The 22,105-nt window shown below is 38.4% G+C and overlaps 1 protein-coding gene across 1 annotated transcript in view; it reads left to right on the top strand.

Moving 5' to 3' along the window:
• Positions 1-11,077: 11,077 nt before the first annotated feature.
• cubn (cubilin (intrinsic factor-cobalamin receptor)) overlaps positions 11,078-22,105 on the top strand; it is a 114,734-nt gene continuing 103,706 nt past the window's right edge. The window contains exons 1-7 of the mRNA XM_030398587.1: positions 11,078-11,243; positions 11,742-11,871; positions 16,730-16,825; positions 16,967-17,005; positions 17,222-17,323; positions 19,515-19,618; positions 20,225-20,351. Coding sequence (XP_030254447.1) covers positions 11,122-11,243; positions 11,742-11,871; positions 16,730-16,825; positions 16,967-17,005; positions 17,222-17,323; positions 19,515-19,618; positions 20,225-20,351 — 720 coding nt within the window. The 5' untranslated portion in view covers positions 11,078-11,121. The remainder of the gene's footprint in view (positions 11,244-11,741; positions 11,872-16,729; positions 16,826-16,966; positions 17,006-17,221; positions 17,324-19,514; positions 19,619-20,224; positions 20,352-22,105) is intronic.

The raw sequence follows: 22,105 nt of genomic DNA, 5'->3' as shown, positions 1-22,105 counted from the left end.
TCTCAGCACATAGTCCGGGGCATCTAACCTCCGCTAGCTTAGCTGGATTTCTACTGAAAAGCTGACAAACTTTACCACTCTTCTGCAGCAGCTTCCTGTTGACGGGAAGTCCCGACGAGTCGATTACCGAGTGCAGTAGAGTTCCGCGGCTCATGATGAAAATGTATGATTATGACTCCATGGAAAAGGGGGGGCAGACAATTCATGCGGGTGTGTAGCGCTGTTTCGGGTTCGGACTGTAATTTTCAGGCCCGTTGAGAACTCTAATTACATGATAATGATGAGCAATGGCGATTGATTAGTATCGATATTAATTGGTGTTGCATACTTCTCAAAATCTGGCAGCCACGGCACCTTATTCTGATAAAACAGCAAACGGTCAATGCTGAGAAGTGTCGGATGAGCATTAAGTGTCTATTTTAGGCTCCATCATAGCATTTTAGATATTTAGGTTAAAGGTGTGTTGAAAGGCTGCATAGTAATTTGAATGTGTAGCAACCCTCTATGCTGTGGTTAAACATGTTTTAAAAAACAGATTTTGAAACTGCTAAATGATTAATAAAAGCTTTGCAATTTAAGCATTACTAAAGTAAGTGTAAAAAAAAGTATAAAAGTATTATTAGCAAAAGGTTTGCCCACATAGAACAGGAGTAGATCTGTCAAATGCTTTTAAGACAAGTTGCTTTGCATGAGTTCATAAAGCAGCCCTGTTTTTAGCCTGATATAACAATTTTATAGCTTTTTAAAGGGAGCACCTTTTAACCTGAAGAATTAGAATTGAGCTGCTATATCAGGGAAATTCAGAAAATACATATTAGAGATGATTTCAATAAAAAGGATAAAATAATCAATTGAACTACACAGAGCAGACAAAAGTGGTAGAGTTAACAATAGATGCTAAACTTCTGAGATCTAGGATGCCGATGATACATTATGCTTGAAATAGAATATATCTTTACTCAACTATGTGTTGAGTAAATGTACTAATTTGTTTTCCACAATGGTTATTTGATAGACTTCTAAAGTAATAATAAACTAAATAATAATAATAACTAAAAAGTTATGAGTTTTTTTTTCGGTTTGTGCTCCGCTAATTATGAGGGGCCGGTCTAAGCCAAAAATGCCAGGGCCGATTTTTTGTCCCAGTCCAGCCCTGTATGTGACTGACTGTTGACATCTCACACAGCTACAGAACCACAAACCTCCTCTTTCCTCTCACTCTACGGCACAGCACACAATTTACTGTGAGAGCAAACCCCTACAGGTCAATTGCAGAATAAGCTGTTTGGCTTTACAAACTATAGGATTTTACAAGGTCCTGTAAATTAAACAGAAGGTGAGTTGCAGGGATGACCCATTATGGTATTGATGTTATTTGACTAGATGGGTGGGCATGAGGTCAAGAAGGCACGTAGTAGTGCTGGATTCAGTTCAGTTACAAACTGGTCGTCAACAGCAGAGGAAGCAGAGAAACAGCTAGCAAGAAGAGGACAGTTGGTGGTAGCATTAAGTTGAGTGAGCGTGTTGTTGTGTAGCTGCTGGTAGACGGCAGTAATTTGTTAACAAAAACATACCATGGAGTCGGTGCACTGGTTGGGTTGAGGGAGGGAGTGAGAGGAAACTGTCAAGTTTGTTTGTCGTTTAGTTTCATAGTTGAGCTGCTTTGGTCAAGTGATACCTATATTTTGTTCAATGAAAGTATTTTTGATTGGATCAATGTGCTTATATTAATAAATTCTATTAAATTGTACATAGCAGTTTCCTGTGATTATTTTGTGCATATGTTTGTGATAATTCCTGGTTGTGATGGTCAGTGCTCGGATTCATTTCCTTCACTGTTCCCTTAGTTGTAAATATTTTGCAAATAATCATATTTGCAAAATATTGGTCTGGTTATTGTTTGCTGATTCCAGGGTGGTGCCCCGTTTTAATGATTTAATCATAATTTCTAATAATTTTATTGATTTAATTTAAATAATTATCATCAATATTATGAATTTCTAATAACCACACCTGCCCTACCATAGATTCCAACACAACTTAACTTTACCAAAATCCCCAGTCAAGGTTGGAATAGTAGTTTTTCTGAATTCTACACAAGATACATAGAAATGGAGAAAATACAATGCTTCACTCCAAGAACCTAACATAGAAGTGACTGTGCAAATATGCAATGTGCAGGGTTCCTTAGATAATAAATAACAACAGAACAAAAAAAACATCAGTCTTTAAGTGACAGTAAAGTGTATGGTTGAGTCCCTAAAGTTGTAGTCTGTGACTGTTTTTTTTGTTATATGTGCTAAAATTGTCATAATGATCTGACAGTAGAATAAAATACAGGTCAGCTGTGTAGAAATCCACTGTCTGTGGCTCCACCCAGTGGCTGTAATTTGATTTACAAGAATCCACCGCTCCGGATCAACACAACCAATCAGAGCCAAGGGGAGTGTCTGAGTGTCAATCATTCTCATGCATACTGCTGGCAGTCCCCCTCCCTCACACAGCATGTACTGGGCACATTCAACATTCAAACCCAAACTGTAAACAATGACGGAGAACAGACAACAACAACAGAGCTGAAAAATGCCCCACCATTGTCCAATTACCATTATCAAAGTGAGCAAATAAAAAGACTGACAAAAAAGAAAGAACTGCACAGAGGCAGAGAGAAAACAAGGATAAATATTAGAGTGTCATTTCAGAGGTGGAGGGAGCTGCAGGATTTAAGATTAGATAAGGACTCAAGAGTGACGCAGAGGTAGCTGCTTTTCTACCGGACAAGTAAGGACCCTGCTTGATTTATGTTTCATTCTATGTTTTAACCACAAAGCTATGGTGGCGGTGGTTACAGTAATACTCACAATAACGCATATGGCTAGGGGTGGGTAAAAATATCGATTCATCAATGCATTGCAATATATTTTTTCCCAATTCACTATCGATTCATTAAACCTCTGAATCGATTCAAGCCTCTGGCCAGTGGGGGCGCTGTGAGCAACACCTTTGTGTGATTTGCGTTGTACGGACGGAGGCCGCACTCGACCACACAACAACAATAACATGGCAACCGAAGCAGGTAGCAGCAGTGTAAGAGCAGCGCCTTCAACTTTAAAAGCAGACTTTTGGAGTCATTTTGGATTCCAGTGTAAACCTGGAACACAGGAAATAGACAAAAGTAAGGTAGTGTGTAAACTGTGCCAGGCAGTACTAAAATACTGCAACAATACTACGAATTTGCGCACTTAAGCCGACACCATGCAGATGCTCTGCAGCAACCCGCAGCTAAACCTGTGGATTCAAGACAGATGCAACTCGACAGATCCTTCCTTTGCAAACTGCCGCCAAACTCTGCCCGTGCACAGGAGATAACAGAGCCTGTGGCCGTCTTCATATGTAAGGACCTACGACCGTACAGCGTCGTGGAAAACAGCGGTTTTAAGAAGATGGTATCCACACTCGAACCACGATACACCATACCAACACGCAAACACATGACGGAAGTCGCCGTCCTGAAGCTGTACACAGAGGTAAAGACAGCGGTTTTGGAGTCATTGAAGTCGGCAGAGAGAGTGGGTCTTACCTGTGATGGTTGGACTTCCAGAGCGACTGACCCCTACGTAACTATCACTTCTCATTTCTTTTCTAACGAGTGGGCATTAGTGTCAAATGTTCTGCAGACCAGAGCCCTGCACAAAAGCCACACAGGGAGCAATATAGCAAACTTGTTGACGGAGACAATAAATGAATGGGGATTAACGGACAAAGTACTGGCAATTGTCACCGACAATGCCGCCAACATGCTACTTGCTGTCCGTCTCATTGAGTCATTGCATGTTGGCTGCTTTGCCCACATACTCAATTTGGCCTCACAGGCTGCTCTTAAAATCCCTGCGGTCACACGGCTCCTCGGCAGAGTGAGGCGCATCTCCACTTTTTTTCACCAAAGCACTTTAGCCAGTCATGCACTCAAGAACAAACAGAAGTTGCTGGTCCTCCCACAGCACAAACTTGTGACTGATGTACCAACGCGTTGGAACAGCGCTTTAGGCATGCTGGAAAGATTTTTGGAGCAGCAACCAGCTGTCTCTGCTGCACTACTTGCTCCTGAAGTACGAAAATAGGAAAAGGATCTGTGCACCCTTACAGAGGCAGACATAACAGCAGCAGAGGATGTTGCACAGGCTCTGGAGCCACTGAAGAAAGCTACCTTGGTGATGTCTCAGGAAAGTACCCCAACTCTGTCTGTCATTGCACCCCTGAGAGCAAGACTTCTGGAGGAGATGCAACCGGCCCCCGATGATTCTGTGATGGTGAAGGAGATGAAGTCTGCTGTGCACCAGGATCTCCAGAAAAGGTATTTACTCCTTTTTATAAGACTTTCATGATCATGAGGGAAAAAAGATTTATTGTAATGTGAATTAATTTTATTTCAAGGTACATGGGCCTGAAGGACGAACTCTCCTTAGCCTCAGCTCTGGACCCACGCTTCAAGGCCCTGCCTTTTCTGTCTGATGATGAGCGTGAGGAAATCTTTGCACATCTCATCACTATCACTTAGGCATTGGCAACTGAGAAAAGCTCTGTAAGTACAAATGAACATTGAATTAAGATGCAGACTGTGTGTACAGAATATTTGTGTTGTGTTGTCTTATGGAATGTAGTCTGTAATCAGGTCTGTAACTATAAAATTATAAAGCTATTATTTATTAATGCGATTCATTTACTTTTTTCAGCAGAGTCTGCCAATAAATGCAGCAGACAGTAAAGCAGGTGAGGTGCTGGAGCAGCAGGCAAAGCCAGCTGATGACCCGCGACCCCCATCAAAGAAAGCAAGGGACTCTTGTGCTCTGGCTGATCTCCTGGGGAACACATATACTCCAGTAGCAGCGTCCAGAACTACAAATGACAAGGCATTAGATGAGGTGATGAGGTACAAAGAGGTAAAACCACTGCCACTCTCTGTCAATCCACTCAACTGGTGGAGGAAACATGAGGGGTAATACCCCCTTTTGTCATGCCAAGCAAAACGATACCTCTGTATCCCAGGAACCAGTGTACCAGCTGAGAGGATCTTCTCAACAGCTGGTGACATTGTCACAGCCCAGAGAAGTGCACTGAAGCCTGAACATGTAGACCAGCTGATTTTCTTAAACAAAAATCTAAATGTTCATATCTAGTATGTAACCAGAAATGAAGTCACATGGTTCTGATGTGTTTGTTGTTGAATAATGTTATGTGAGCTATATCACAGTTTCCACATGCACTTTACTTCAATGTTATTACAGTACAGTCAGGTTTTTTTTTTACTTTTATACTCTGTTTTCAGTATTATTGTGCTAAGGCTTTATTTTCAGATGTTTTATTGCGCAAAAATGTTATGTGAGCTATATCACAATTGCCAAGAGAAAAGAAATATAATTTAAGTTTACATGCACTTTACTTAAATGTTAATACAGTACTGTCAGGTTTTTATTAATTTTTGTACTCTGTTTTCAGTATAATTGTGCTAATGCTTTATTTTCAGATGTGTTATTGCTCAACAGTGCTATGAGTTATAGCATGGCTGTTCATATGGGCATGAAAATAAATAATTATTTTAAAATGATCAACAGGTACTCTAATTATTTGTGTAATTCTACTTATTACTGAATCGATATCGAAGCATTTAAATCAATATCGAATCGAATCGAAATCGAATCCAATTGTGACCTAAAGAATCGAAATCGAATCGAATCGTCAGGTTCTTAACAATACCCAGCCCTATGGCGCGCAGGTGGTCGAGTGGTTAGCGTGCATGCCATAAAACGCAGCCGACCCTGGTTTGATTCCGGCCAGAGGTCCTTTGCTGCATGTCACCTCCCCCTCTCTCTGTCTACTGCTAATAAAGGTGTCTATGCCACAAAAAATCTTTAAAAAAAAAAAACAATACCCAGCCCTACATATGGCCGTACGATGTCTAGCTTGTTAGCTTGTATGCTAACTCCGGTGTTTAGCTTTTTGTTTATGGCTACTGGTTAGCAAAAATAATAATAATAATAATAATACATTTTATTTGTTTGATGGCGCCTTTCAAGTCACCCAAGGTCACCTTACATAGGATAAAAGCATAAAATCACAGAGTAATATCACCACATAATATCACAGAATATTAAAAACAAACATTGACATAAAAAGGAAAAGAAAAGTGTAGTGCACAGTGACCAGTCAGAGTGAGTATGCCAGTTTGAACAGGTGGGTTTTGAGTTTGGATTTGAATGTTGTGATGGAGTCTGACTGTCTTAAGTGTCTTTTAAGTGATGATGCAGTTATAATAACCTTAGTTTGTGTTCAGGACGCTCTGAAGTGGTTGAATTCATTTAGAGAAATAACGTTACTCATGCTTCAGAGGAAAAAATGTTGTGCCAGGTAATGATTAGCTGGTAACTGTCTACAGCGATGTGAGGAATATTGCTAGTTACTCGGGATATATACAGTGATCGGCATGAGGCACTCATCAATGTAGTTTAGTTGTATTGATCAGAAATAGAACAATCAGGGGTTATGTTGTTGTTGTTATTTTGATTGCGCCATCTTGGTTATCTGGCGTCCTCTGTTACCGTGGTTACAAGCCTGCTCATGCACAGCAGGCTCCTCTGTGGGGAGGAGCTTTGAAGGCAGGACTGCAGCAGCAGAGAGGAAGAAGGAGGGACCTGGGAGCTGTATCATTCAAATATTCTGGCTAAGTCCAACTTTTTTCTCAAAACTTCCAGACTGCAGCTTTAAGCAGTGGAGAAAGATTATGTTGGGAGCTATGGTAGTGGTGTTGTGTTATCTGATCGCTGATGATATATAAGAGCCCCCCAAGTGCTTTGAGGTACAGGGTTGGATGAGTCTGTCGCTGAACGTGCTCCTGAGTGGCCTCAGCTCTGCGTAGAGAGGGTGAGAGGGGATGTCCATTATAGCTTGCAGCTTTTCTCTCATCCTCTCTTCTGTCACCGCCTCCACACTGTCCAATTTCATCCCCACCACAGAGCTGAGTTTCCTCACCAGTTTGTTCAGCTTGATGGCACCGCCTATCCTAAGCCTCCTCCGTAGCACACTGCTGCAAAGAATATGACACTGGCGACCACAGACTGGTAGAACACTCGTAGAAGCCTAGTGCACACATTGAAAGACCTGAGCGTCCTCAGAAAAAACAGCCTGCTCTGTCCTTCCTGTAGAGGGCGTCAGTGTTGTTTGACCAGTCCAGTGTATTTTTCAGATGCACCCAGTTTCCATCATCTCCACCTCCTCCCTGTTTATGGAGACAGGTGTTGGGGGGCTCTTTCTGCGCCGGAAGTCCACCACCTGCTCCTTGGTTTTCCCTATGTTGAGCTGAAGGTGGTTCCTGCCACACCATCATACAAAGTTCTCAATTAGTTCCCTGTATTTTTCCTCCTTATTGTCTGTAATACATCCAACAATGGAGGAGTCATCAGAGAACTCCTGCATATATGTTTAATGATACTGATTGGATCAATGAAGCAAGATGCATACAGTATACAGTAATACAGCAGCCAGTTACTCCTTGTTAACCCCTCCAGACAGCTTTGACTCCTGCCATTATGGGAGGAGGCAAACATCACCTAGCAGGGCCAATCAAACAGACAATTAAAATAACTTGCTGTACAGTTGCCAAATAAGCTGTAGGTCTAGTTGCTTTTGCATTAAACACAAGATTGATGCACTGTGAAAGTTGGTTTCTCACTGTATTATTTTTAAGATGACCCCCTGTATGTTATATGTATTTTGTCACTTTTTATTGTACTGTTTAGGATTCTGTGTACTGGTTGTGTTGGTTACTGTTGCAACCCAAATTGCCCCTGAGGGATAATAAAGATTTTCCAGTCTTATCTAATGCAATACTGTATTCACTATTTATACCTATTTGAAGGCTGTTAGCGGTATGAATTTGATATTATTTCCTGCTACCCATGGGTTTCCTCCTTCTTTGACTTTGTGCACAGTGGAAATATTCCATATTTTCAAATGTGCTAGACTTTTCATTTCAAAATACTTGAAAAAGCAGTTTACCTCCAGCTTAACAGCTAACTAACATCAAACAGCCTTCTAGACTTTTATCAATCTGGCTTTCAACCTCACCATAGCACAGAAACAGCACTTATCAAAGTTGTGAATGATCTGCACATAAACACAGATTCTAATAAAGTATCTGTTCTTGTGCTCCTGGATCTCAGTGCTGCCTTTGACACTGTTGACCACGATATTTTATTGGAGAGACTAGAAAAATGGGTTGGCCTATCCGGCCCAGTTCTAAACTGGTTCAGAACCTACCTACAGGACAGGCAGTTCTTTGTGTCCATTGGAGACTTTGTCTCAGACAAAGTGGGTGTTATGTGTGGAGTACCCCAATGCTCGATTCTTGGTCCGTTACTATTTAATCTGTATATGCTCCCACTCGCACATGTTATAAAGAAACACAACATAAAGTACTATAATTATGCAGATGACCCATTCACTCCCTAACTCAGCGTATTAATGATATCAATCTGTGGATGTCACAGAACTTTCTACAACTGAACAAAGACAAAACGGAAATACTCATTCTCAGAGACAGAGAATTGCAGCTTATCTCAGTTCTCTGTCCCTGGAGAGCAAAAGTGAAGCTAGAAATCTGGGTGTAATCAGAGACAGTGATCTAAACTTTAAGAGCCATATCCATCACATCACAAAATCAGCTTTTTATCATCTAAAAAATATTTCAAAATTAAGAGGCTTCCTGTCAAAAGCAGACTCTGAAAAATTAATCCACGCATTCATAACAAGTAGACTAAACTACTGTAATGGTCTATTCACTGGCCTCCCAAAATCTGCTGTACAGCGATTACAGTTCATTCAAAATGCGGCTGCACGCGTTCTTACTGGAACAAAAAAATTTGAACACATTACACCTGTTCTTAGATCTCTACATTGGCTCCCTGTCAAAACTAGAATTGATTTTAAGATTCTGCTACTTTTCTACAAAGCTCTAAATGGCCTTGCACCTCAGTATATAAAAGACATGCTCATTAGATATGAGTCAGCAAGAACTCTCAGGTCCACCGGCAGTGGTCTTTTAACCATCCCTCGCACTAACTCTAGAGCAGGGGAGGCTGCCTTCTGTATCTATGCCCCAAGTAGATGGAACACCCCGCCTGAGGACTTGAGAGACGCTCCTTCACTGAGCACTTTTAAAAGCAGGTTAAAAACCTTACTTTTTTCTAAAGTTTATGACTAAGTTTTTGCGTGTGTGTGTGTCTGTGTGTGTGTGTGCGCGCGTGCATGCATGTGTCTGTTCTGTGTATTGTAAGATTTGTATAGGCTGCATGCGCTGGTTCTTTGTATAGTTGCACAAACTTTTTGCACTTGTCCTTTAATCATGTTGTTGTTTATGTGTAAAACACATTGTGTTATATTGATTTGTATGAAATGTGCTATAGAAATAAAGTTTGATTTGATTTGATTTGAATCATAGGCAGACCAGTAATAGCCACACTAAGAGGGCTGGTTTAGACAACATTGAAGGCCCTGTTCAAACTTTGTATAAACAGCTCCAAGTACAAGTGTGAACACACCAGAGCGCATTGAGGATGCATTTTAGATCCTATCGCTTAGACCACATTCAGAGAGATGCAGCATTATGCACAAATGTATATGTTAACAGTGACTGTTCCACTTTCCAAAATGATCGTGACGATCAATTAAATACCTGAGATATAATATGAAAATCGAGGATGGATCTGTGAAAACAATTCATTTCTTTATTTTAATTTAGTTATGGTGAAAACGGCCAATGATTAGGACTCACAGTGATGGTGAGACAGCACTGGCTGAGGAAATATTGATTTCAGATTGGAGGTGACTAATATCTTGCACGTTTAAAAGATTATTGAACAAATATCCTTTAGTACAACTGATGGTTTGAATGTTAATGATAACATGGATCTATGATTAACATTTGATATGAAGTGAAGTCAGTTGTGAGATGTGCTGTATTATTATGCACAGAATAATGCCTCTCATATTTCAAAATGTTTGCATGCATGGGTCAGAGTTTACTTCGAGGTGTGCACATCTCAAGTTTGTTTTCATAGATCATAGCCTTCCGTGTGGGAAAGGGTGTACGCCTCTTGATGATGGTATAATATGAAATGATATACCTATAAACATCACTGAACACCTCAACTTTGTAATGTTGTTAACCTCACTGGCCCTCTCACATGATTTCACAAAGTCACAAACTTTGTGTGTGTGTGTGTGTGGGTGTGTGTGTGTGTGTGTGTGTGTGTGTGTGTGTGTGTGTGTGTGTGTGTGGGTGTGCGTGTGTGTGTGTGGGTGTGTGTGTGTGAGTTCAGGTGAGTGGTTATGCTGATGGTTATATACTTTGCACTTTGTACATTTTAAATATTTTAGTATTGGACTACAATGGGCCAAGCCTCAAATGAATGCAACTGAAGAAGCCTGCTACTTGTTATAAGGATAAATCCTACACATAATGCTTTTGATAATAAATATATATGTATATTAAAAACATAAAAGTAATATGACAGAATACTGATATTGAGAACTTCACAGTTGACAACTGAGGATTTTAGGATTCATGTGGTTGCTATAAGGCCCCTCTGATCAAGCCCCTGCGTTATCCTTTGATGACACTGGACTATTCTGATAAATTGACTGGTTTGTAAGTAAACATTTCAAACTAATTAATTTAAGTTTTGAAATATAATTTGGATGAGATTTCAAAAGTCTACTAACAGTGTTGAAGTTTATGATGTGAGTATAGTAAATATAATTTACAGTATTTTTATGTGAAAAAAAATATTTTATGAAAACATTTTTTAGCTACTAATTCATCTCACAGTGGCAACCCACTTCTGACATCTGCAAAGCACATATAAGCAAAGTCACATGAAGCAGGTTACTCATCTCCTACAATCATGTGCAGGTCCATGGTCACTAAAGTTAATCAGCTTCATTAAATGAGGTGCACTTTATGGTTGTACTGTCAGGTCAAAGTCTTGGCAGTGAAAATTAGAGTGTGGAGGCTCATCAAACCCCAGTTAAGTTGTTTCCAGTGTCGAAGCAACACATCTCTTTTCTATGGCGCTGACACTGCGGCTCTCGTGGCTGTCTGTCATACTCATTTTCCTTCTGGTAGGGCTGCAAGGAGAGCCAGGGGACACAGCACAGGGACGAAACAAGAGGACCGTTGACAATGACCAGTGAGTTGGGGTTTGCAGAGATCAAAAAGAGGGTTGGTTCATATAGTGATGGAACATAAAATTGTATTACTTATTTAAGGTATTGTCTTGTTACATGCAGACTTAAATTGGCACTTCAGTTTGTGAGCAGCTGGTCAGTAGATAAGCAAATTGTAATAGTCATAATTCTCCCTGACTATATTTTCAATGTTTCTCTTTTAAAGTTTTCAGATCATGTACAGAAAAAGGTCTGCCATGGGTCAAAATAGTTGACAAATAGTCAATATCTCACTTCTTAAAATATTCTGTCAACGTTTGGAGTATTTTTATTTGTGTAATATATTAGATTTGTTATACCCTACAGAACTTTTTTTTTGTCTAACAATCAAAAACTCATCACTGACTTCCAGTAGAACACCAGCAGCAATCTCTGAATGTATGGGGATCATAGTGGGACTCCCAAACTTCAAGTTCTCTTTTCAAAAAATAATTTTGAATTTGGTTGATTTGACCCTATAGGCCTCGTATGCAGTCAGAGAATGGTCACCTTGTCTTCACAACTGGTTCAAATAAAGAGATCCGCTTTCAGACATCACCATCAGGACGGGTAAAAGTGGATGATGAAGACCTCACGCAACTTTTAAAACAGGTAAGTGTAGACTTTTTCCATAATTAACAGGCACACTTGATGGGACAATAATCATGTGGGTCATAGGCACTGTTTAGAGGACTTATTTATAAACGTTGTGTACGCACTAAAGAAGGTGAGTGCCACTTTCTAAACAGAGCTTGGGATTAGGATTTATATATATCTTTTAAAAATGACAGGAGAGGTGGGGTGCTCCATAGAAACCCTGATCCATGCCTACGCACATAAATCTGGAGAAATGAGCCACTGTGACTCCGATAGCAGAAACTGTTTTGGTACCTGTGTGTAACATAATCGAACAAACACCTCTAACCTATCATGTGAGGGGTTTATTTGAAAAAAAAAAAATAAAAAATCTTATCATCCTGAAAACCAATAAACAAACACCTTTATGAAACTGCCTGCATTGAAATAATAAAAAAAACTAAAATATTATTTAAAAAAAATGTTTTGAAATAATGAATCAATACCTTTATGTTGTGTGATCAATTCTCATTAAAAAAAGAAAGGAAAAAAAAACATGCAGTGTTGGAGAAATCGTCTGGGCAGATACAAGTTCATTGTTTCATTTATTTATATCACCTGTGAGTGAGCTAAATGGTCCATTCACTGCCAGTTACATCAGGATAATTTTAATATTAATATATTTCAATGTAAAGCTTAAGTTACATGAAATAAATGTGATTTGCAGTGTGGTGCAGTCTCTCAACAAGGTGGGTGGGCTGTGTGTCCTCATTCTCCTGCACCTTGGCTGTGAGCACAGCAAAACCTTTGATTTAACACTGTGCAGATTTACTTTTTCACACTTTCTGCATTTTCCATGATTTCCATATCTTTATGCCATCAGCGCGACTGATGGTCAGACAAACAATTAACAATAAATGCAAGGGCATATACCGTAGTATCATATTCATGTGAAAGTTGTGACAGATAATGTACAATTAGTAAAAGACCTTCACTTTTCCACAAGATTCTCACACAGATCGCATTCTCTCAGTTTTCACAGTGGCACTAAGCACAAGCAAACTTACTTCAGTCTTCCTCCTGAAGCTCTGAAATGCAGTGGACAAATGACAGCTGACTGATCGAGCCAGAGAGCGAATGCATCGTGTGAAAGATGCGACTAAATTTAAAAACAAAAACACATCCATTTCACCTCATGAGCTCTGTAGTAAACAAATGAATTGAAAACAAAATTAACAAAAAAAACATATGCTTGTGGTGTCCCAGACCTGACGATGTTGACAAGGAGCTTAATGTGACTGAGGCCTCAGATTTTATAAAAGGGTTGTGAACATAGCAACTAAATTCATTTACAGTGTTCGTCATTTGGGGTCATATTCATATTGGGATACCTAGGCCTGTTTGTGTAGGAAATAAAGAAGCAATCACATATATCACACAGATGACGGTTGATGTCTGATGGTGATCACCCAGCGAATCTTAATTTTATTAAATTGAATACCTTTATGTCATTATTTAAAAAACAGTTTAAATATACAGTTGACACTGCGATAAATATGTAAAAAATATAGAAAATGTGCAAACTACTAGTAACTTTTTTTTTTATGTTGTTGCATTTAGCAAACATAGAGGCCGGGGGAAGGGGGTCCTCAGGAATATAGTTGACTATGTGGGTACCTGATTGTTTTGCTTTTTCATAAATATCTGAAAGTGCTGACAAAAACTTGAGCCCTCATTTTGACTTATCACAAAATAAGAATACATATTTTTGAAAATGTACTGCTTTTACGTTTAAAGATGTTTCAGTTCTACTCTGGAATATGAATTATACATTTTACAAAAAAATTTTCACAGCTTTTAGTACATTGAAATGTTGTTCTCTTTTTTGGGACAGCTGGTTTTGTAGGAACTGGACTGACATGTTATTAAATAAATTATAAAATTATAGACTATCATATGTAAAGAAACCATGATTACTTTAAACAAGAAAATGTTATTTATTTTCAACAGATTTAGCACTTTTCTTACTGGGACATGTTTTTGCTGAAGTCTTAAGAATCAGTACCAACCATTGTACCTGCTGACCCCAGTTCTAAAATATTCCTGTGATCTTGGCATGATTATTTTGTAATTCTCTACTTATCTATGAGGTATGGCTTTATTGTGGTTGTACTCCAAGACATCACTGCAGTACATGTTTCATTTAAACATATTATCAGCTTTACACAAACTGAAAGCTGGCTGCTGCTCATGTGAGACAATGAATGATTTACCAGTTAGAAAGCAGACACAGCAGTTTGGAGAGGACCAAAGATCAGGGGCCAAGTGTCAGATACACAGTCTTTACATTAAATGTATTATGCCCTGTATGCATTCATTTTATCTGTAGCGACGACACACAAAAAGTGGGGGTCTGATTTGAATACCATTTTATACATTTCTACATGCTTTTAATCATATTCCCAGCTACTTAAAAGCAACACATTATGATGAACATTATTTATAGAACCATCAACAGATAATGTTCCATGTGTAACTTCAATCACAACATATAAAAGATTTATCAAAATATGATGTATACACAGTTTATATTAACTATGAATTACAATAATAATATCATTGATTATATTAACTCAGCCTGTGCCTGCTCCCTCAGGTCTCTCCTCACCTTGCATCTTATATAAAAACATAGGGTAGTTTTTTTCAATGTTACTGGTTAGAAAACATGTACTTTTCACTTTGAAATTGATCAATAATTCAATTCATTCGTAGCATCACTGACAGTATGTGACAGTTAAGAATGAGTTTTGGATTAAACTGTGTTAACTTCTATCATGTTAACATCTTACCCTCATTATTGATGAATCACCTAATCTTTTATACAGAGCCTATAACCACCTGCAACTCAGTGCTTCTCCCTGCCATATCCTCCCTGTCTTTCTCAGGCACCTCATCTGGTTTCTGATATGAAAGCAGCAACATGAAACTTTCATTAATCAATGCTAATATGAGAATAGGGTGGGAAATTAACTTTTTGAACCACTGGCCACAGTGGTAGGTAGATCCCCAAATTCTACCATTTTTTTCAAAGTGACAGTGACAAGTTAGGCAGGCTAATAGCTAGCTCACATCAAGGTAACAGTTAACTAGACAGACGTTATTCTGGCTCAGTGACTATAGCATTTTTTATCAGCCAACTCACGTCTCCTTTCTTCCTTTTAAAGACAAGCATCAAATTTTGCTGTCGTGGACAACGTTTCATTTTTTAATCACAAAACTCTATGACGACATTACATTGAGTATCCGACGCTTGAGAGCTACTGCGTTCCACTGGATTAAATAAAAGTGGGGGGGACAAAAACGGGATTTTGGAAAGTGGGGGGACCTGTCCCCCCTGTCCCTAGTGGATGTACAGTTTAATTAAATATCTGTTGTTATTCCCCTTAGCTACATACACACAAAATGACAAAAACTATACAGTCTAATTAATGAAGAATAATCTAGTAAGAATATAAACTATTCATGTGAAATGTTGAGGATGAGTTCAGGAGTGTCACAGTCTTAGGAAAGAAGCTGGTCTATAGTCTGGTGATACAGCAATGGTTACTTCTGTTTCGTCTGCCAGACAGCAACAGGGTAAACATACTATGTCAGGGTGGCTGTTGGGCTGTGTGCAGACACCTAAACTCAACAATATCACTGATGACTTGAAAACTATACTGAGAGGGTACAAACAAAGTTTAAACATAAATTGAAAGGTACAATGAAAATGATGAAATAAAATTATGTGTAAGCGAGCAAAAAAAAAAAATGTAACGGTCTTTAGTTGTCCTTACTACTTTTCCCCCTTAAAATAACAGCTTCATTGTGAGGGTAAATTGTCTTCTAAAAGTGCAAATGGTGTGTCTGTTATAGCCCACTCTGCCACCCATCTCTTATTTATGCACTATGTAACTTCAGTAAGAGGGTAGAATCACAGCATTCCATACATGTTTACTTCAAGATACAAGTTTTCAAGACATTACATTGCTATGATGTCATGAGTTTTGTCTCTAATTGGCACCTACATTACATCTGACACATTGTTACAGATCCGATATTTGTATTTAAGACTGTGGGTGGTACCACATCACACAAAATGCCAACTTCTGAATAATCTTCCTGTAAACTTGCTCTGTTTTTTTAGGGAAATCTTTGACTCTCTAATACTGAGCTGACACTCACTAAAAGCTACATCTAGCCAAGGGGAGCTGTAGATTCAGAGGATAATTCTCTGTGTCTGGGTGATCAGTATGGTTGATCCCTTTCGTATTGACGTTTCACACATAAAAATGTTGATTATAACAATTTAAGTGCATTCTACAAAAATATGAAGGCAATTCTTTTTTTGGTTGCTTTTTTTCAATTGAAGTAAAAGATGTGAACCTTTCTCTGTGGACACACAAGGTTGATTTATCAAGCAAATTTGCATAAATCTGTGTTAGTAAGTAGAGGCCAGGTGTGGCATATCAATATGCTGGTTAAACAGCATGATCAGTGCACAGCTCAGTCATTTGACCGGGAATGAATGTCAATTATACCTTTTTTCCATCAAAGACGAAAGCTAGATGTTTGAAAAGGGCTGTTGTAATGTGAAAGAATAATCACAGTTTTACATCTTGTACTTCAAATGTTAGCACATTTAAAAACTCTTATTTAAAATTTAATAATTTAGATTTTATTTTTAAGATTAATAAAGTAGTTTGTTGTGTTACAAATTCAAATTCAATAATACAAAATATGGAAATATGAAAGAAATAATTCACTATTTGTTTTAAAGTGATAAATCAAATCACACTGTACTAATGAATTTCACTTTTGTTTACTGAAGTATCAATGAATTGTCTTGTTTCAGATCAAATCCAACAAAGAAGAGATCGATGACATTAAGTCCAACGGAGGTGGAGTTCCTCCTGATGTCACAAACAAACTGAACCAGCTCGATACCAGGGTACACCATTTAAGACTTGTGTCTCTTGGTTTGCATTTATGTGCCATTTTTCTATCTATTAACTTTTTCTTATTTTGAATGCCCCTGTAAATAAGCAGTGTCATAAAACATATTGTCATTGCTTCTTTCAATGCTTTCCAGGTGTCAACACTTGAGAATAAAGTGACTACACTTGAATTGGTAAGATATTTAAGAAGTATTTGATGTATCATAGATAAAAAATTATTCCATTCCATTCTATTCTATTCATTCCATTATTATCTATGTAGGATGGAATTTATTCATTTCAATTTGAACATGAAAAGTCTGGCTATGCAAAACATTAATGGCTCATCCAAATACTGTACTACACATGTGTTTCTGTCCTTGTCTTTTGTCTCCTCTTCTATCCTCCAGACAGTCCAGAAGGTGTCTTGCAACAGTAATCCCTGTCAGAATGGAGGAACATGTCTGAATACACTCAACTCATATTACTGTTTGTGTTCCGGCAACTGGAATGTGAGTATTATACTATTTGTTACATTATGGGGTGCTTATTATAGTGTACTATGTATCAATTGTATTATTGGTATTAATGAATACCACTTGGCATAGTGAGAGCAGTGTAGCTGAAGCGGAGTTGACACAGCAGATCACATGTATAACTGAGGCCAACATAGTTTCCTCTTAGATTCCTGGATTGAACCTCACCGTTAGTTGCATCCAGATAATAGTGCTGTAAAATAATAAATATTTACAGTCAGGCAAAAATATTTGAATGATACAAAATATGCCTAGATTAATGAATAAAGAGCACAATGCCCTTACACACTGGGGGGTATGAAAAATAACCACAAAAAATAAACTGTCAAAACTATCCATATCAGAAGTTATGTAAATGTGCGACAGTTGCAACACGCGTACAAAAATAAAAGATTTGAATAGATTCATGCCATCTCATTCTTCAGAAAAAAAAGATGGATTCAACATCGTCTGGTGATGATGATCTTGTCCTCCTTACTCGACAAAAGGAGAAGAGAGTTTGGGTACATCTTATTTTAGAAGATAGTGAAAATGAAGGAGAACAACTTTATTGTCCAGTTGAGGCCAGACAAGCAACTATCAACACAAGCTGCAGACTCTCAGTTATGGTTTGTCTCTGCATCAATGCAGAATCTTCCACATTAGTGTTGTAATGCATCAGATAATCGAGCTCAATCGACAGCTCTAGAGCCTCTGCCATTTGTCGCTTGCCAAGTCGTTCAAAGGCCTGAAATGTTTTGACAAAAAACACTATATCCAAGTAAAAAAATGCTGATAATCTCACTTCGCTGTGAGACGGATCTGAAGTTCTGATGTTCTGATCTGAGGAACAAGACTTCTGGAAATCCCTATCTTTTCCAACTGGCTCTCCACAAAAAGAGCAACTTGTCTGCACACTCGTACTCTTGGTGCATGTGTGTAACATGTTGTATGTGGCCTGTATATAATTTACCATCATCTGCTGATCCTTGACATAAATGCAGCTTATATAATGCTGCAAAGCTAACACTTAGAACCACAGCGTGGAGAGGCTCAAATCAGATCGTGATGAGCACAAAGAAACAAGCAGCAAGTGCAAAGAGTTACAGGGTAAAACAGCTTCAGAAAAGGACTTGGACAAACACTGTTGCTTTAAAGCATACAAACACACGCTATACATCTCTAGTATCTGCCCAGACACTCATTATGGCTCCCTTCTGCCTAACAGGCCAGTCTGTGGCTCAGCCAGTGAGACAAAAGACTGTGAGGGTATAACCCAAACTTTTGGTTGCTCCCTTGCAATGCACGTGAAGCTGATGCTTCCAGCAACACATTAAGATGTGACTGCCTTGGAACAGGTGTGCAGCTGTTTTCAGGTTCTCAGTGCATCCGGCTGTTTGACTGGAACATGACAATTAGGTGTGCTATAAGCAATTGGGTGAAAGGAGTTTCAACATTGGAAACTGTAGCAACCAGGCACACCCTCCTGGACACTTGGGTTTACACTCTTTCCTTTGTTTACCAGGCTTTGCTAGTGAAAGGAGGCCACATGTTAGGCTTTGGTCTACAGGCAGGCCGCTCTATTGTTAAGACCTTGTGGTTAGGTTCCAACACAAATGAGGGAAACCCACATGTCAGCATTAGCTAGCTAGCTTACCTTAGCCAAAACTGCTAACTAAGCCACTTAATGTCCTGATGGCCAAGTTGTTCAGCAATTCTACTCCACACTTTGTCATTCAGTCTTTTGTCTTTATAATGCTTGTGTCCAACGTCATATAACACTGTGTGGCTAAAAACACAAATGATCAACGGATCTGCTATTGTTGTGATGTCATGGCAGTTCCGCACAATGTGACTGACTGATGCCCTTGTTTGAAAGATTAGAAAAATGTACATGTGTGTTTATAAAGAAAGAATGGTCGCTTTTTTTGTTGCATTGCTAATATTCATGCTCTATTTAAAAAAATATATACTGAAGCCAAAACAAATGGTTTGGAAAAAAATATTGATGTGCAAATTAATCACGTGAAAAACCCTGCCCCCAGTGTGCAAAGAGCTTTGCTCAGAATTATTCTCAGAATCTTTAAAAATATAATATTTCTCTTAATTAATAACACAAAGGTCACAAAAGTCTTTTAAGTATTTTCTTTAAGTTGATTCTGAACCAGATGTCTCACCCGTTTCTCAGGGTCCTAACTGTGCAACAGATGTAAACGAATGTCAGGTGTATTCTGGAACTGTTCAGGGTTGTCAGAATGGAGCAACGTGTGTCAACACCCCTGGATCGTTCACGTATGTCCAAAACTTCCCATATAGGCTATTGTGGTGTTATGGATTAAATGTTAATGTTAGTTTGGATTTTTTTTTGTACCTATTCTTACTTCTGTTGAAAAGCTGATAATGCAAACAAGTTTTGATCTTCAGTTTAACCCTGCTGTTCTCACATGCCCTTTATATTGGCAAAATGATGCATATGAAAACGGTTTACTTTACACTTGCTAAAATAACATAAAGCACATGATCCTAAGGTAAAAAATTCTGATTGAAATGTGAATACCATATTACTAAATCTTTGAATTAATCAAATTCTAAATACCTATTGTGGTTACTTAATGTATTTTTTCAAATTAGTTGAAACTGTTAAGTATTGTTGAAAAAAAGAAAATATATATTTTTTCATTTTGTCCCTGTGTTTTTATGAATGTTTGTAAATTTTAATGTGCTTCTCTTTTGTCAGTCATTGTATACCATTGCCGCATGCTGTGTGAATCAGAAATTGAGTATAATAATAATTCTTTTGGGGGATATATTTATTTATGAATCATACACTCTGTTAGTCTTTAGTTTCACAAGCTCTCACTTAAAGCTAACATCAGTACCATTTCTGTTTCTGTGCAGTTGTAACTGTTCTCCTGAATGGTCTGGGACTCTCTGTACTGTGCGTTACGATGACTGCAGAAATGCAGGACAGGACCTGTGTGTACATGGCACCTGTATTGACACAGACCGCATTGTAGCTGGACAGGTAACTAGTCACTTTATCCTTTACTTGACTAATTTAAAAAGTAAAGGCAAGAGATTGAAAGTCCAAGATTTCATTTACACTGAAAGCTGTTTTTACTATCTGTCCATAGCACCATTAATTGGACAAAATAACACATAAAACAAAGACAAATTTTGTTTTTTATTTTTCATCTGACGATGAACAATAGTAGTTGTGTCGTAGTTTTTAGAAGCTTTGAGCAGTACATTATTGCACAATAGAGTGTCATTTTTATTCATGGAAGCACAATAAGGAGGATAAATACTGTATATTTGATTGGAATTAACCAGTATACAGAAGATAATAATATTATGATTCTGACCATAATAACAGAATTAGAATTATGATTTGTTGCATTTTTATTAATCATTAAAATGTATAAAATGGATTATCTTTGTTTGCTGAGTTGCGTAGGCTACTTACTATATATTCCTTTGAGTGTCACAACCCTTGCTAAATGACAAGTTTCGCAATCATAATATGAGCCATTCGGTCCAATAACAAAAGTGGAAAGTTGCACGATTAAATTATTTTATCCCTATTCAAGTTAGCCAGGTGCTGAACCGGAATTAGCTGGCTCGGTCGACAATTCAGGTATTTTCATAGCCAAGTCATGCAGTTTTCATACAACTGAGACTACAGAAATTAGATAATATATGTGAACTAATAATTTTGAGTAAAGGCTGATAATGTAAACCTGATATGTCTACTACATCCAATTATGGTTGAGTTTGTACAGTTAGAACTGTACAGTTTCACCTCATGTAAAAACTTAAATGGTACAAGGCAACAGGGTTTCATGCAATTTTCTATTAAAGTGAGGTATCGGGATGGCAACACATTGTGATCTTTGAGTTTACATGGTTTAGATTTAACGATGACTAATTGTTTTTCCTTGTGTGAGTGAAGGTCCAGGAGTTGGTTTCCAACTGTGAGGGTGTCAAAAGTTTGCAGACACCCAAGTCATCATAAAACACTAAACCTGAATTTGACCTGCACGCCAAATGGTGGGAGATGCCTAAATGTTAATGTTCCCGTAGAAGCCAGGGAACCCATTTGGGTCATTTTGGGGACAGGACCTAAAGTTGACCGCAGCCAAGTTAGATGAGTTATGGGAGATGAGCAGGGAGACAGGTCAACTCCTCTTTTAGTATATCGGATAATTTACCAAAGTGACCAATTTGAAGAAGTGGGTGTGTACTGTAAAAGGGACTCTAAAGGTCCGTGCAGGAAGAGAAGGTTAGGGGTGGCACTTGTAGATTTTCCTAAGATCGAAGGATCGATAGGAAGTCTGATAGGGCAGGGGGCAAAGCATTTTGGCATTGCTTTTTCCATAGATATAGATAGATGAGAATATCAGAAAGCAGCCGCTTCTGATTAGGACGCAGGGTTTGAGATCTGTTTCAATAAAGATTGCTCTATCATTCCACCCAGTCTTGCCTCCGCAGAATTCTTTCTGCTATCATCAAACTACACACCGACAAGTTTGAGGAGGAGAGCCCAGAAACTACAAAAGCCAATTAACTAAGGAACTTTTCATCAGAAGTGGTGGTTGTTTAATGGTGTATACACCAACAGTGAAGTGATTTTGATGGCACGAGCATTTGTGTTGATTTGCCTTACTCATGAAGTGTTGATCCACCCCAAATAGCCACTTTACTTTACTTCACATTAGCCGAAAGTTAACATTTAAGCAAAAACACACACCAAGGGTCTGTGTGTGTCTGTGTGGTTAA

The sequence above is a fragment of the Sparus aurata genome, chromosome 19, assembly GCF_900880675.1.
Source record: "Sparus aurata chromosome 19, fSpaAur1.1, whole genome shotgun sequence".
Classification (NCBI taxonomy): Eukaryota; Metazoa; Chordata; class Actinopteri; order Spariformes; family Sparidae; genus Sparus; species Sparus aurata.
The sequence above is the reverse complement of the archived record's forward strand: the minus strand, read 5'-3'. Positions and strand labels throughout refer to the sequence as shown.